Source organism: Podarcis liolepis (genome assembly GCF_965112155.1).
Source record: "Podarcis liolepis genome assembly, chromosome: 15".
Classification (NCBI taxonomy): domain Eukaryota; kingdom Metazoa; phylum Chordata; class Lepidosauria; order Squamata; family Lacertidae; genus Podarcis; species Podarcis liolepis.
Genome location: NC_139566.1, coordinates 32,863,186 through 32,879,485, shown reverse-complemented (window position 1 = coordinate 32,879,485; position 16,300 = coordinate 32,863,186). Strand labels below are relative to the sequence as shown.

Genomic DNA, 16,300 nt, shown 5'->3' with positions numbered 1-16,300 from the left:
GACTCTGCTAACCAGAAATAGTACCTCAGGTTAAGAACTTTGCTTCAGGATGAGAACAGAAATCGTGCTCTGGCAGCAGCTGGAGGCCCCATTAAGCCAAAGTGGTACCTCAAGTTATGTACAGTTTCAGGTTAAGAACGGACCTCCAGAACGAATTAAGTTCTTAACCCGAGGTACCACTGTAAAGGAAACAGAGACCAGCTTCCCTCCTCTTGGTAGCCAGGAAGTTGACAGCTCAGGGTGGCTTATGCGAGGGCTGGGTATACAGGAGTGTTAGATACGTATTGGCATGGAGCTCTGTTGAGGATCCATGATGAAGCTGCTTGGCAAAGAGTCGCTCAGAATCTGCAAATTCTGCCGTATGACAAAGAATGTTTCTGATTGTAAAAGCCAGGGCCGTGACCAAAACATTTGCCTGTGGGACTTGGCCGAAGGAAGGAGTGTTGTCACAGACTCTGTTTCCACGGAGAATATTGGGTTCTGCAAATGTTCCCTCTTGGAGGTTGAAGAGAGACGGTGGCTACTAGCCATGCCATGGAAAGGCCTGGAAGAGGTAGGTAATGTATGTTTGACACCCTCCATCATAAGGTTCTGGAACAGATCACCATAATATAAAACAACATTAAAATCCATTAAAAGACTTCAGAATAGACCCTAAAAAATATACATCCTGGCTGGGAAAGGCCAATGGCAACATCCATAGAGTGAAGGAGCAAGTTGCATCTCTCTGGGGAGGGACTTCCAACCAAGACCATCTCCCACTAAAATGTCCAAGGCCAGCAGAAGAATCGAGAGTGCTCCCTTGGTTATCTGTAATGTGTATGGGTTGCTCGTGCGTAAGTTGCCGCCTCTCCAGGCTATGTTGCCTTGCTAAACCTTTCAGTCTGGGCAGCCCTTCACTTTGTGGCTGCCTCAGTCGCTAGCAGAATCCGTCAGTGGGCATCTCTTAAATCTTTTCCAACATAAAAGTTGTTTGACACCCAGTCTCCTCCTACTCTCTCTGCGCGGAAGTCTTCTGCGCAGGGTGGGTGTGGGTAGCGGAGGACCCGTGCTCTCCCCGCTGGTGTCCGGTGAAGAGTCCTGGAGCCCTCTCGCCGATTCCCCCATCAGCCCCTCTATATCCCTGGTGTTGCGCTGATTTGCTTCCCCATCTGCGGAGCTGCCTCTCTCCCTGCTGGGCCCTTCTCCAGCATCATTTGAGAGCCTTCCCTCCGCCTCTAGCTCCGATGTCAGTTCCCTGACATTATCTTAACACCCAAGAGAGTCTGTAGGGAAGGAGGTGGTCTTTGAGATGCTAGGTGGAGCATGAACAATATTTGGCATGCTCTAGTTTTTCCATGAGTTGGATGATCCAAAATGAGGAAATGTTCATTATCTATGTAAAATAACTTTTCTCAGAAGGAGGCGCAATGAATTCTTTGTGTTGGCTAATGAGATCTACCAAGAACACAATGGCCGTTAATGGAATATTCCAAGCCTGGCTTTAGCTGATGTTTGAAAATGTGTGGCTGATGACCTTCTTTATGTGTGCTCTGTGGGATCTGGGATGGTGATCCTGACTGGCAGTAAATTCCCCTCATTCTCAGGAAGAATCCTTCTATCTGGAAATGCCAAGGCCACCTTCTACATTCAAAGCAGTTGTTCTGTTTTGAGCTATAATCTGTTCCCCCAGAGGGTGGGCTTGGCTTTGCTGTTTGCAGTCACGGTCTTGCCAGATTATTTTTTTAAGTGCCCAAGTCAAAAATTCCACAAAATTCATGTGTAAGCATATATATATATATATATATATATATATATATATATATATATATTCTATCCTCAAACAGGTAACACCATGAGCCAAAGTACTTTTGAGGCTTATGATTAACATGAAGACTTAATATGTGTTTATGCTTGGCCGGGACCCAAAGAGGGTAATTTTGTCTTGAAGCAGATTCCGTCTATGAATAATAAGACCTGAACAGACATTTATTTGTTCCTGATTGCATTTAAATCACCAATTATGAGTTACATGCACTTCTCTTGCCAATTTGCCAGAAACATGCTAAAAAGCATTATAAATGTGCAAAAGGAGAAGGGTGTGTTTTCTTGTGGCCACCTATAGCCACCCAGGAACACTATTAGCCCCAGGCAAAGACAAAACTCACCTAGTAAGCACAAAAACGAAGGAGAGAAGAGCAGCACGGAACGGCTTCTGGTTTCAGCTACAGTTGACAAAATACATGAGACCCGGGATTTATTTCTGAGGCTCGGTGGCAACCATTGCAGGCTGCTTCTTGGGTCTTCCATACTAGCAGACTTAACCCTTTTGCATGCTGCAGGGAGTGCCCCAAACTCACTGCCTTTTGGTCTTCAGCAATAGCAGCCAACAACCCTCAGGTCTTGCCTTCTCTTTCCTGAGCCGCGATGAATGCAGCTGATATTCAGCTGCAGAAATATTTCCTTCCCTGCCTAGATTGTGGATGGGGAAGCATGTGGCTAACCATATGTTGTTGGGCTCTCGGTCTCTTCAGTTCCAACCACCATGGACAATGGGCAGAGGTGAGGGGAGTTAGAGCTCAACAGAATCTGGAATAATAATAATAATAATAATAATAATAATAATAATAATAATAATAATTTCTTTATATCCCGCCCTCCCCAGGCGAAGCCGGGCTCAAGATTCATCCATGATCTAGGCCAGGGTCAGCAAACTTTTTCAGCAGGGGGCCGGTCCACTGCCCCTCAGACCTTGTGGGGGGCCGGACTTTTGGGGGGGGGGATGAACGAATTCCTATGCCCCACAAATAACCCAGAGATGCATTTTAAATAAAAGGTCACATTCTACTCATGTAAAAACATGCTGATTCCCGGACCGTCCGCAGGCTGGATTTAGAAGGCTATTGTGCCGGATCTGGCCCCCAGGCCTTAGTTTGCCTACCCATGTTCTAGGCTTTTCCACTTTGCAGATTTAGCGACAAAGTAGACCTGATGAGGGTGATCTGATCACAGGTTTCCTCTTTTTTAAAAAGGCAGTGATGGAGTTGAAGTGGGGAAAGTGTGAACTGGGGGGAGGTTAACACACCATTTAAATTGCCCTCCTGAATCTGCTCCATGCCTCATGGGGAGGAAACCTGCAGGTACCATACTGGGCAAGCTGCACTTTTGGAAGCATGTGCTTTTGAGTCGGGGGTGGGGGGAAAGGGCCATAATTTGCCCCAATCCAAATTATCTCAGTTACGCACACATGTCTGTAGCTGTTTTCAACTGAAGGAAGTTGGGAAACCTGACGGTGGCTCTTTCACAACTTGTTTAAGCTTGGCACCGGGACAGCAAACCTGAACACACTTGCTTGTGAGCAAGGCCTATGGAACTCAGAGGGACTTCCTCCTGAGTAAATGTGCATGGTTCTGCTCTCTGCTGAGAAATGCAAAGAATCCTTAGGAACGCAAGCGCTCCTAGCTCTTTGCTGTCCTTTAAAATGAGAAAGGAGGCTCAGGCTGCTTTCTTCCACACACTTTCCTAATAATAACAAAATAATAATAATAATAATAATAATAATAATAATAATAATAATAATAATTTATTTATACCCCGCCCATCTGGCTGGGTTTCACCAGCCACTCTGGGCGGCTTCCAAAAAAATATTAAAATACTATAATACATCAAACATTAAAAGCTTCCCTAAACAGGGCTGCCTTCAGATGTCTCCCTTCCTGGGAAACTACCATGGCAGGCGATAAGAGCAAATAGCAAACTTGTGGCCTCCTAGGTATTTGGTAAGACACAAGACAGGGCCTTCTTGGTCGCTGCTCCCAGTTAATGGTATATATTCCCCCTCAAGGCTCGCCTGGTCCCCCACTCTGCTTTTCTTTTGCGAGCAGGCAAAGAGATGTCTTTGTTCCAACAGTCACTAGCTGTTATGACGGTTTAAAGTGATTTCAGTGCTATTTTAAACAAGGTTACTTATTTAATGGGGGCAGAGAGTGAATTTTTAGTTGCGTTGGTTTGTGTTGTGAGATGCATTGAGTTTTTCACTGGGAGAAAGGTGGAATATAACATGAATAACTAAATAAAGACATAGACAGTGCTGGCCTATAGAGACCAATGACTCAGCATACGGCTGCTTTGTGTGCAAATAATAATAATAATAATAATAATAATAATAATAATAATAATAAAAAATTTTATTTATATCCCGCCCTCCCCAGCCGAAGCCGGGCTCAGGGCGGCTAACAACAATAAAATAGTACAAAATTCTAAAATCATTCATTATAAAATTAATTCATATCAAATTGATGGCAACCATTAGGCTAGAGTTCTGTGGAGATTGCCAAAGGAGGGAGTCAGGCTGTGCCCTGGCCAAAGGCCTGGTGGAACAGCTCTGTCTTGCAGGCCCTGCGGAAGGATGTCAAGTCCCGCAGGGCCCTAGTCTCTTGTGACAGGTTGTTCCACCAGATCGGAGTCACAGCCGAAAAAGCCCTGGCTCTGGTTGAGGCCAGCCTAACCTCTCTGTGGCCTGGGACCTTCAGGATGTTTTTATTTGAAGACCGTAAGTTCCTCTGTGGGACATACCAGGAGGAAGGAACCAAAGGTCAGCTGTAAAGCATGTGTTTTGCATGCAGAAGCTGTCCAGCATGGCCAGAGCCAACATATGGAGGACCACAGGTTCCCCACCCCTTTTGAGGACGATGCTGAGCTCAATGGACCGAGTATGAGGCACCTTCCTACATTTCTTGGTGGGATTGACTTCCAAGTCATTGTGAATAGGACTGTGCAGCAAGTTAGACAGCTGCCTTCCCCTAGTTCAGGGGTCTGCAACCTTTAAGACAAAAAGAGCCACTTGGACCCGTTTCTGAAGAAAAAAACAACTGGGAGCCGCAAAACTCGTCATTATAAAAATAACTTTTTTGTCACTTTTTAAAATTATTTCTTCGTTTGACCCCTCAGAATTACTCCTCCTCATAGAAATGAACATTAAATTAACAAGTTACCTTTTTGTGTGTGTGTGTTCTTCACTCCCCTTCAAAACAGTGACCAGTGTACATGCCCCCTTTCAATGCAGTGACCAGCGTACATGCCCCTTACAATGTAGCGGGCGGGCGGGCGGGCGGGAAGGTGACGTCAGGACGGTGCGTGACTAACGCATGCACCGCCCCCATGTGACTTCACAGCCAGTACAGCGCCCGCCACAGTGGGGAGTGTCGGGGCGCACAATGCGCCTCCTCCCCTCGCTAGTATCCGCCCCGGAGCCGCAGCAAAGGTGTAAAAGAGCCACATGTGGCTCCGGAGCCACGGGTTGCAGACCCCTGCCCTAGTTACAGCACTGGCAGTACCTTCTCCTCCCTCCGCAAATGCCCTGATTTTCTCAGCGCTATGTCTGCTCCTGAGATGGTTTAATAAATTGGAGGCACAATTCGTTGGCAACCCTATTGTGGGCGCCCTAGCAAGAGCTTTGAGCAAGCCCTGTTCATTTCAGTGGAACTTGGCAAGATGAGCTTCCTCCTGGTTCGCAGGGGCGAAACTAGGCTTCGTTTCACCTGGATCAGACCCAGTTTGGCACACACCCCAACGCGCATTTGTGTACAAATGGGACAGTCTGGGAGCCTCCGTGGCGCTCCTCTGGAGGTTTCACCTGGGGCAAAAAACCCTGGTAGCTACGGTTCTTCTGGATTGTGCCCTTCAAACCCTCCATGCACTCTCTCTTTCTCGTTCATCAGCAGTAAAACATTGACGTCGTTGTGCCTTCCACCTCTTGGGCTCTTGCGATTTAAACCACAGACTGCTCAAAGCAGAGCATGTGCTCTCAAAGCAGCTTGGTCCCCTTTGATTTTTCCTCCCAGGTTTTCAGCTCGAGAATGCCAGTAAATTGTAAGTGTTGTGTACTGAACTCAACTCGTCGTGCTGGTACGGCTGCCTTCTGGCCCTTCTGAATGCCGAGAGTCTTAATGTGCCCTGAATGTGTTTCATGCAAATGGTTTGCCGTGGAAATGATTCATACAGGAAGAGGGAAGAAGATCAAGCGGAGAGAAGGGGTAGGAGGAACATCTAAAGAAGTTGGCTCCATGGAGCACTGTATGCTCTTGGGGCTCCTGCTACTGGCCCAGGATGCTACAGAGAAAGCTGCCTTATACCATTGCTCCATCTAACTCGGTGCTGCCCACACCAGGGATAGTCCACAATAGAGTCCTCTAGATCTGGTTGGACTGTGTCAGCCCAAGCCGACATGGCCAGCAGTCAAGGATGAAGGGATCTGTAATCCAGAAACATCTGCATTGAGTGTTTTTGTTCTACACCGGACAGTAGGTCACTGGGATATCAGCACAGTGACCTTTCCTCAGTCTTAGCTGGAAAGCTGGGACTTTCTGCATGCAATTCCTGTGTTCCACTACTGAGCTACGATCTCTTCTCTTTTGCCGTTGGGGAAATCCGACTAGCGTGGGCTCTATTGCTGGATTGTGGTGGAGGCTACAATCCCATGTCCTGCCTTTGGGAGTCATCCCCACTGAACAGAGCGAGAATTGTTTCTGCACTGCACGCCCATGGGGCCAGGCTGCTCCGCTCTTAATTTTGACACAGCTATTACCGCAAAAGGGGAATGCAAGCAGGTGCAAAACTGTACAGATCTAAATTGACATAGGGCAGCAGTTCAGTTGGCTAGAGCGTGGTGCTGATAATGCCACGGCTGCAGGTTCAATCCCTGTATGGGACGGCTGCATAGTCCTTTTTTATTATTTTTATTTTTATTCACTCTTAATTTTAACAGTTAGCTTCACAAATAAGTCATACACATAGGATTCTTTGAATCCCTGGACTTCCCTCCAGCCCTCCATGGTTTCCATAATTATTCTTTTCCAATGGCATCATATAATATTCTCCATATTTTCTTAACACTCAATTCTCACCATAGTTCTCTTTACATTGCCAGTGTGGTTTTTTTAAAAAAATAAATCCTGCCAATGTTTTTAGTTGTTTACAGTGTTCCTTTATAAATTTTCTCCATTCTTTATTAAATTTGTTATCTTCTTGCTCTCTCATCTTCCTGGTCGTTTTCGCCATTTCGGCGTAGCCCATCATCTTTATCAGCCATTCTTCTCTTGTGGGTACTTTATCTTCCTTCCATCTGTGGGCTAACAGCGGGACGGCTGCATATTCCTGAATTGCAGGGGGGTTGGATGAGATAATCCTCAGGGTCCCTTCCAACTCTGCAATTCTATGAATCTATGATTCAGCAATGAAACTCAGGTACCTTTCCCTGAGGTTCAGAGAAAACTTTTTATCCAAGTACCTGACAGCCAATAACTTTTCAAACCAGTGAAAAATACAGTCACGGAACCAAGAAATTACACAAAACAAAAGAATTACCGTGAAAATCCCTGAAACAAGAAGTAATCGACTATAGAATTGAATTAAATTAAAAAAAATTAAGGGAAAATTAACCTAGAATTAAACGAAAGACTTATCGAGATGCCGGCTACAAAACTCGTTCCACTGAACTAATCAGTTTCCTCAGAAGGAAATAAATACATTTATAAACCTTAAATGATTTTAAGTGCTATCAAACAAACTCAAGAGCAGGGCTGAAACGCTTCCTTGAGTTTACAAAAAAGGTATAAAAACCTCAATGACAAGTTTAAAACATAGCCCTATTTAAGAGAACATTATAAACCTTAAATGATTTTAAATAATTTCCAGCAAACTCAAGAGCAGGGCTGAAACGCTTCCCTGAGTTTACAAAAAAGGTATGAAAACTTCAATGACAAGTTTTAAACATAGCCCTATTTAAGAGAACCAAGCAGTAGTAATAAGAAATTGAGGACTCGGTTGTAAAAACTCTAGTATTGCCTTTACAAAAAGGTTTTAAGTAAAACTTACAAAGGAATACAAGATAAGCTGTTTAGGTTTCAAACAAACTCAAAAACAGGGCAGAAACTCAAAAACAGGGCTGAAGCGCTCCTGATGCCCTGTTTCTGAGTTTGATTGAAACCTAAACAGTTTATCTCGTGCATGTGCTCTGAATGTAGAAGGGCCCAGGTTGGACACCCCCCACGTCTCCTGGAACCCTGGAGAACTTCTGCCAGCCAGTGGTGGAGGAAGGGGGAAGGGGGTACGGTCCGCCCTGGGTGTCATCACTGAGGGGGGTGGGGTGACAAAATTAGTTTTTTAATTAACAAAATTGGGCTCACAAAACTTTTTAGGAGTGATGTGCTGGCTTAGGCGCCTGCAGATTCCATGTTGCCTGAAATGGCAGCGTGGAAGTTGCGTCTGCCTACCCCCTTAGCCCCCCCCCCCAGCTGAGGGGGCGTCGATGGAGAGGCTGTAAGTTTCGGAGAGGCTCACCCCACCCCCACGGGCACGGATCGCACCACCCCTGGCTGCAAGACACGGCCCCGCACCAGGCACCCAAGCGGCTAGCTACGCCACTGCTGTCAGCCCGTGTAGACAGTACAGTGGTACCTCAGGTTAAGTACTTAATTCGTTCCGCAGGTCCGTTCTTAACCTGAAACTGTTCTTAACCTGAAGCACCACTTTGGCTAATGGGGTCTCCCGCTGCTGCCACGCCACCGGAGTACGATTTTTGTTCTCATCCTGAAACAAAGTTCTTAACCCGAGGTACTATTTCTGGGTTAGCGGAGTCTGTAACCTGAAGCGTATGTAACCCGAGGTACCACTGTACTGAACTAGATGGACCGATATTCTGACTCAGTATAAGGTAGCTTCCTTTGGCCTTTCTTAGCAGTTATGATTTCTGGGGCTTCCTCTGGGTTGATTTGTTTTCTCCCACCATCCCTGAGCAACAAAAGAGCTTGCACCACCTTTTTTTTGCAAATCACCTTAGGAGACTCATCCTTGTGCCTGGCGCCAGGCCAACTAAACTTGTTTTCCTGATGTCAGGTTCGGGTTTTGGAGCTGCCATCCAAGATTTCAGTCTGTACCTTGAAGCCAGAGGCCGATGCCAAGTTGGGCATGCCCATGTGTCTGAAGATGTGGCAGGTAAGCCAACGGGAGCTTGCTAATTACAAAACGCTTCCCTCGCTGTGATTCATTTCTCTATATACGGAGCCCATGAATCATTCTTCACTCTGAGGTTTGTATATTTATTTATTTTTGATTGATTGTCAAAAGCAATCAACTAATTATGCTATTAAGGGTGGGAGGGAAACAGGAACATCCTTCACATAACCGCTGGAGCTTTCCACACTTCATCAGATGGTGTGGGTTGCGAGTTTTGTAAATACTCCCTGAAAAGTTTAGCCCGGGTAGTTTGGTTTTTTTGAAGTATCCAGGGGGGGAAATAACGATCATGGAACTTGGATTTGGCAAGGCATTTGATAGCCTGGCATTAATAAAACACTTGAGCTTTAATCAACATGACTGTATTTTGATTTGCTTGTCTCTAGTCTGGTGTGAACCAACCATGTTACTACCTTCCTTGGCTCTTCAGATTTGGAGAGGTTAAACATATTCATTTATGTATAATGCTTACATTATCCTGTACTAGCAGCCTCATACTCAGCATTGCTTGGGGATTCTGAGAAACAACGATGACAAAAATCGGTGTGGTTTTTAAATCAGTGGTTCAAATCGGTTTTGAACCATATTGATTCAAAATGGTGCCTAGTACCCAAACGCAAGACGAAAACCTGCTCTTGGATCTTGGGGACCATCACGCAAAAATTGGCTGAAATCACGACGTTTTGAAAGGTTCCGTGCGCCATCTTGACTCAAAGTGGCATCCGGCATCCCAAACCTAGACAAAATGTTTTTTTTAATGTTTTTTTAAAATTTTGTATTGGTTTTTCACAATTTTATAAACACAAACAATACACAATACAAACATACAAACACAAAAACAAACATGTATAATTTCGAATCCTTTTTTCTTAAACCTTACTTCGCCGACTTCCCCATACCTCCCCTTTCTGCATCCCAATTCCCAAATTTGTTTCAGCAAATCCTCCCCCATGATTTTATCTAATTTTCCCTTGTTCTTTTCTTTTACTTAATCTTTTACAGCTGTAATCCCCTTCTTTCTATAACCTCAACATTTTAGCACTCATTAATTTTACAGTATTTCTTAAGATAAATTTTAAATTTCTTCCAATCTTCTTCAGCCGTCTCTTTCCCCTGGTCTCGGATTCTGCCAGTCATTTCAGCCAGTCCCATATAGTCTATCACCTTCATCTGCCATTCTTCCAGAGTGGGTAGATCCTGTGTCTTTCAATACTTTGCGATGAGAATTCTTGCTGCTGTAGTAGCATACATAAAAAAAGTCCTGTCTTTCTTTGACACCAATTGGCCGACAATGCCCAAGAGAAAGGCTTCTGGTTTCTTAGGAAAAGTACATTTAAGTACCTTTTTCATTTCATTATATATCATTTCCCAGAAGGCCTTAATCTTCGGGCACGTCCACCAAAGGTGAAAAAAGTACCTTCAGTTTCTTTGCATTTCCAACACTTATTGTCAGGCAAATGATAGATTTTTGCTAGCTTGACTGGGGTCATGTACCACCTGTAAATCATTTTCATAATATTCTCTCTTAAGGCATTAAATGCCGTAAATTTTATGCCGGTGGTCCACAACTGTTCCCAGTCAGCAAACATAATGTTATGACCAATATCTTGTGCCCACCAAACCTAGACAAAATGGATCCACACATGGAGGGAAACATGTTCCTTGGTCTTGGGAAACATCATGCAAAATGTAGTTGCAATATGTCAAGAGGTGTCCAAATGCATAGCAAATAACTTTCCGAAATATATGTTAATATATGTCTGGAATGGACTTTTGTCTTTGGAATTAAAGAAAGACTGGAGCCTGGATAGCCATCTGTGTTGGGCGCTCTTCAGCCCCTGCACTAGGCACCCATCAACACTGATTTTGAGGGTTCAAATGTAATTATACCGCTGGGCCTTATTTAGAGAAGCCTTAAGGTTCCCTCGGCCAATAAAGCGAGATGAGTGCCGCAACCCGAGTCGTCCACAACTGGACCTAACGGTCAGGGGTCCCTTTACCTTTAAGGTTCACACACTTTGTCATATCAATAGAAGACATGAAGGCCCAGTTCATACTTTTAGCATAGCACCTATATTTAATGGAGGATTTACTTGGGTGGCTCAGCTGATGGTTGTCTAAACTAATAGTTTAGATCAGTGGTTCTCAACCTGTGGGTCCCCAGATGTTGTTGGACTACAACTCCCATCATCCCCGAGCTCTGGCCTTGCTAGCTAGGGGTGGTAGGAGTTGTAGTTCAACAACATCTGGAGACCCACAGGTTGAGAAAAGCTGGTTTAGATGATTGGGAATTATTTGCAGAGGGCTTTGTCTCCTCCTTTGCACACAAGAGGAGGAGAGTGAAACCTTCATGCTTTCCGTTTTGCCTCAACCATAGTGCCCTGGTTGTTTACAAACTTGAGGAACTGTGGTTCCTTCTATCGCTTGTCAGCATCGCCCTAGAGCCAGTGTACCAACTGGACTCATGCACCTCAACCCCGACTGGGCTAGGCGAGCTGGGAAGCACCGCCAGAGACCTCCTTCTCACAGGAAAAGGTCACAGTGCTGTGGACTCACAGCTTAGAGCTGAGAGCACCGGATTCACTGTCTCAATAATACAGTTGTTGCGCAGCAGAGTTTTGCAGAGTCTTGCAGAGTATAAACCACTCAGAGAGCAGCTCTGTAGAATATCTTCCTTTTATTCTGTAACTACAACTATGATACAAAACTATATACAGAGCTGAATATTCTAAGCATAAATCAATGCTACACTGAGAGTCTGCAGCTGCACTTAGCAGCAATCTTATCTCTAGAATCTCTAACACTCTCACTTTCTCCGATATACTGACTGTCTCTCACTCACACACACACAATGATATGTTGCTGGGCAGAATAAGTAGATAGGCAGGACACGCCTCCTCCTCTCTGGAGAGTCAGCAGAGACCATCAGGAGATCATCAGGAGATTCTTGGGTATGGGAGGGGTGAAATCTCCTCATCGCTCTCTGATTTAATAAACCAGAATATCAAAATACAGATGGACCCTGCTTTAACCAACTAGCTTTAGTGGGGGGCGGGTTCCTCTGACCGCAGTTTGATCAAAAATGAAGGTGGGATTGGGCCTTCAAGATTTTCATAGAATCAAAGAATTGTAAAGTTGGAAGGGACCCCTTTCATCTAGTCCAACCCCCTGAAATGCAGGAATAATAAAAATTTGCTAGATTCCCAACTCCCAGCAGCTCCAGTTAGCATGACCTTTGGTCAAGGATGATTGAAGTTGCAGTCCAACAACATCTGGAAGACCACAGATTCCCTGTCCATGTTTCACTTGCTTCCCCCAGTGCTCCAGAGAAGAGTGGTAGGGAAGCCTATAACATTTAGTCTTCTAGAGAGACAGAAACGTTCACACAACAGAAAAGTTGTCAAAGCTTTTGTATAGCACTTCATACAGCCTTGTCCTAGATCCTGGTAGAATACAGGTAATCACAAAAATCGTAAATGAATTACAGTGACTAACAAAATAGATTGTTTTTTGATAGCAAAGCATTTCAGCTTCTGCCTTCATCGACTGCTCGGATGTGAATCAAAAGGTGCTGTAGTCAAGGTGGTAGTTGTAGAACATTAGAATATTCATAAGTGTTACACTTAACTGCAGAGACAGACAGACAGACAGAGGTTTATTGCTATTTCATTTGGAAGCCTGTCCCGGAAGGAAGGAAGGAAGGAAGGAAGGAAGGAAGGAAGGAAGGAAGGAAGCAAAGGAGAATCTCTGTCAATGTGTCAGGAATATGCATTAATGGAGTTTATATAATAAAGTACTTACTGCATTTCCAGTTTCTACATGCATTCTTGTTAGTTAGTTGTTTTTTTTTAAATGCTCACCATTGCACAACATAGCACCTTTCCTGCTGGGAAAATTAAGGAAAGACAATCCTTGCGTTTGCAGATTCAACCCTTTCCAGTTGGCTATGATTTGCAGGAGCCCAGTGGATACGCATCGGATTATAAGACATATTCCTTCAAAGGAAGGAGGAATGTTCCATCCGACCTCAAGCTGCTGTTTGGACCTTCCTTTCTACTCTTCCAAGGATAGCAGCACTTTTAATTTATAAAACATATGGCTCACATTCTCCGTTTTTTTTAAAAAAAAATGGCACCCAAGTTGCTGTACAATTCATCAACCATCATGAAAAGACAGCAAAACAGACTGCTATACAGTGGTACCTCGGGTTACATATGCTTCAGGTTACAGACTCCACTAACCCAGAAATAGTGCTTCAGGTTAAGAACTTTGCTTCAGGATGAGAACAGAAATCATGCTCTGGCAGCACGGCGGCAGCGGGAGGCCCCATTAGCTAAAGTGGTGCTTCAGGTTAAGAACAGTTTCAGGTTAAGTACAGACCTCCGGAACGTATTAAGAACTTAACCTGAGGTACCACTATATAGCAGTCAAAAAAACAACAATCTAATAATGGCACATAAATTAAAATAGGCCAGGGAATGTCTTCCAAAACAAGCGAACCAATATACTTATGAATACCCATCACTTGGGAAGAGCAGGAGAGAACTGTTGCTGTCATGAGCTACCTGTGAGATTCCCAGGTTGGAATACAGGATTCTAGATCAGGCAGGCCTTTGGTCTGATCAGAGGCCACCCTCCCCATATGAACCAGCCAAGATACCTTGCAGTTTTCGGCAGAGGCCCAGCCAAGGGAGATGCAGAGAGTGGCCACATAAGAACAGGCCTTTTCAGTGGTGGTTCCCCATCTATGGAATGCTCTCCCCGGGGATGATAATGATAATAATAATGATAATAATAATGATAATAATAATGATAATAATAATAATAATAATAATAATAATAATAATAAATAAAATTATTTATACCCCACCCTTCCCGGTTCAAAAACCGGTCTCAGAACAGCTAACAACAAATTTAAAACACTTTAAAACACTTAATTATAAAAGCAGCATAAAATACAGCATAAAAACATGAATAACAATAAAAATCAAAAATCAATTAAATAATCCCCAGGGCTAGCTGGCTGAATTGGTCCTACTTGGGCCAGCGAGGAGGCCAGGGGAGAATTAGCTGTGGGGTCTCAGAGCGGGTGATCTTCATAAAAGGGGAGGGGGAGGGAAGAGGAGGGAAATAAAAGAACAGGCTGAATTCAAATTAAAGGCCAGGCGGAATAGCTCTGTCTTACAGGCCCAACGGAAGGAGGTTAACACCTGAAGGGCCCTAGTCTCATGGGACAGAGCATTCCACCAGGTCGGAGCCATCACTGAAAAGGCCCTGGCCCTGGTGGAGGATAGTCTGACTTCCTTAGGGCCCGGGACCTCTAAACTATGGTTATTCATGGACCTTAAGGTCCTCTGTGGGGCATACCAGGAGGGGCGGTCCCATAGATGCAAGGGCCGTAAGCCACAAAGGGCTTTAAAGGTCAAGACCAGCACCTTGAACCTGACCCTATACTCCACCGGGAGCCCGTGCAACTGGTAAAGCACTGGGTGAATATGATCCCATGGCAGGGACCCCGTGAGGAGCCTCGCTGCAGCATTCTGCACCCGCTGGAGTTTGTGGGACAATTTCAAGGGCAGCCCCGCATAGAGCGAATTACAGTAGTCAAGCCTGGAGGTGACCGTCGCATGGATCACTGGCCCCCTCAGTCTTTACACACCAGGCTAAGACCTTTTCCTTTACTCAGGCCTTTGATAAGGAAGTTGCCTCCATCAGTGGAGCTCATCATTTCTTGGGGCAGGTTAGGACCTTTCCTTAGCCATACCTTTTATCTATTTATTTTTTTAAAAGATATTTATTGAAAGTTTTTAAGATATAACAAAAAAGAAAAATAAACATACAAAATACAAAACAGTTAAAAACACACATTAATTTTCAATAACATAACTTCCGTACACTTATTTCCTTGGACCTCCTCATACCTCCCTTCTTTGTATTCCAGTTCAATTTGTTAATTCAGCAAATCCTTACCATTAAACTTTTACCCATTTGTAAAACCTTTTTTTATATATATCTCTTAAAGCATTACAGCTGGAAACCGCTTAGTTTCTATCCCACATGCTTCTAACATTCATTAATTTTACAATGTTTCTGTAAATAGTCTTTAAATTTCTTCCAGTCTTCTTTCACCGACTCTTCTCCCTGGTCTCGGATTCTGCCAGTCATTTCTGCCAATTCCATGTAGTCAATCACCTTCATCTGCCATTCTTCCAGGGTGGGTAGATCTTGTGTCTTCCAATACTTTGCAATGAGTATTCTTGCTGCTGTTGTTGCATACATAAAAAAAGTTCTGTCCTTCTTTGGCACCAATTGGCCGACAATGCCCAGGAGAAAGGCCTCTGGTTTCTTCAGGAAGGTATATTTAAATACCTTTTTCAATTCATTATATATCATTTCCCAGAAGGCCTTAATCTTTGGGCACGTCCACCAAAGGTGAAAGAATGTACCTTCAGTTTCTTTACATTTCCAGCATTTATTATCGGGCAAATGATAGATTTCTGCAAGCTTGACTGGGGTCATGTACCACCTGTATATCATTTTCATAATATTCTCTCTTAAGGCATTACATGCCGTAAACTTCATACCTGTGGTCCATAACTGTTCCCAGTCAGCAAACATAATATTATGTCCAACATCTCCTTTTATCTATTTTGTATTGCCTCTTCCTTTAATTTTTTTTCTGGCTCTGAATTGCTTTCGTTCATTTCATTTTAACCTTGTCAAGTCGCTGCGGAACTTTTTTCCTCTGTACAAAGCGACGGACAAATGTAATTCATGACCTTCGTCATTATCATCCAACCAGGATTCTTACGGCATTCTTAAATATCTTCCCCTTACAACAAAGAGTGGAGAGGGATAGATCACAAAGCAGACTTTAACAGGAAGGACTGCTGCGAGGCTATTTTCACCAGCAGGGTCATCCATTGTAGCTAGCCTAGAGATTCTTAAAACAATTTTAGTACAGTGGTACCTCGGGTTAAGTACTTAATTCGTTCCGGAGGTCCGTACTTAACCTGAAACTGTTCTTAACCTGAAGCACCACTTTAGCTAATGGGGCCTCCTCCTGCTGCTGCCGTGGTGCAGGAGCACGATTTCTGTTCTCATCCTGAAGCAAAGTTCTTAACCCGAAGCACTGTTTCTGGGTTAGCGGAGTCTGTAACCTGAAGCGTATGTAACCTGAAGCGTATGTAACCCGAGGTACCACTGTATTGTAACATGGGTCTTGATACCGGTCTGAAGGAGTAATGGGAGAGGGAGAGGGTCAATGCACGGTTGTCTTGAGCATTTAATTCTTCAAAAGCTACCT

General features: G+C 44.2%; 1 protein-coding gene across 5 annotated transcripts in view; it reads left to right on the top strand.

The window, feature by feature from the left end:
- GNB1L (G protein subunit beta 1 like) overlaps positions 1 to 16,300 on the top strand; it is a 92,601-nt gene that overhangs the window by 58,206 nt on the left and 18,095 nt on the right. For all 5 annotated transcript variants that reach the window (XM_083479076.1, XM_083479080.1, XM_083479078.1 and 2 more), the window contains 2 exons: positions 391 to 553; positions 8,875 to 8,973. In XM_083479076.1, the coding sequence (XP_083335202.1) occupies positions 391 to 553; positions 8,875 to 8,973 (262 nt within the window). The remainder of the gene's footprint in view (positions 1 to 390; positions 554 to 8,874; positions 8,974 to 16,300) is intronic.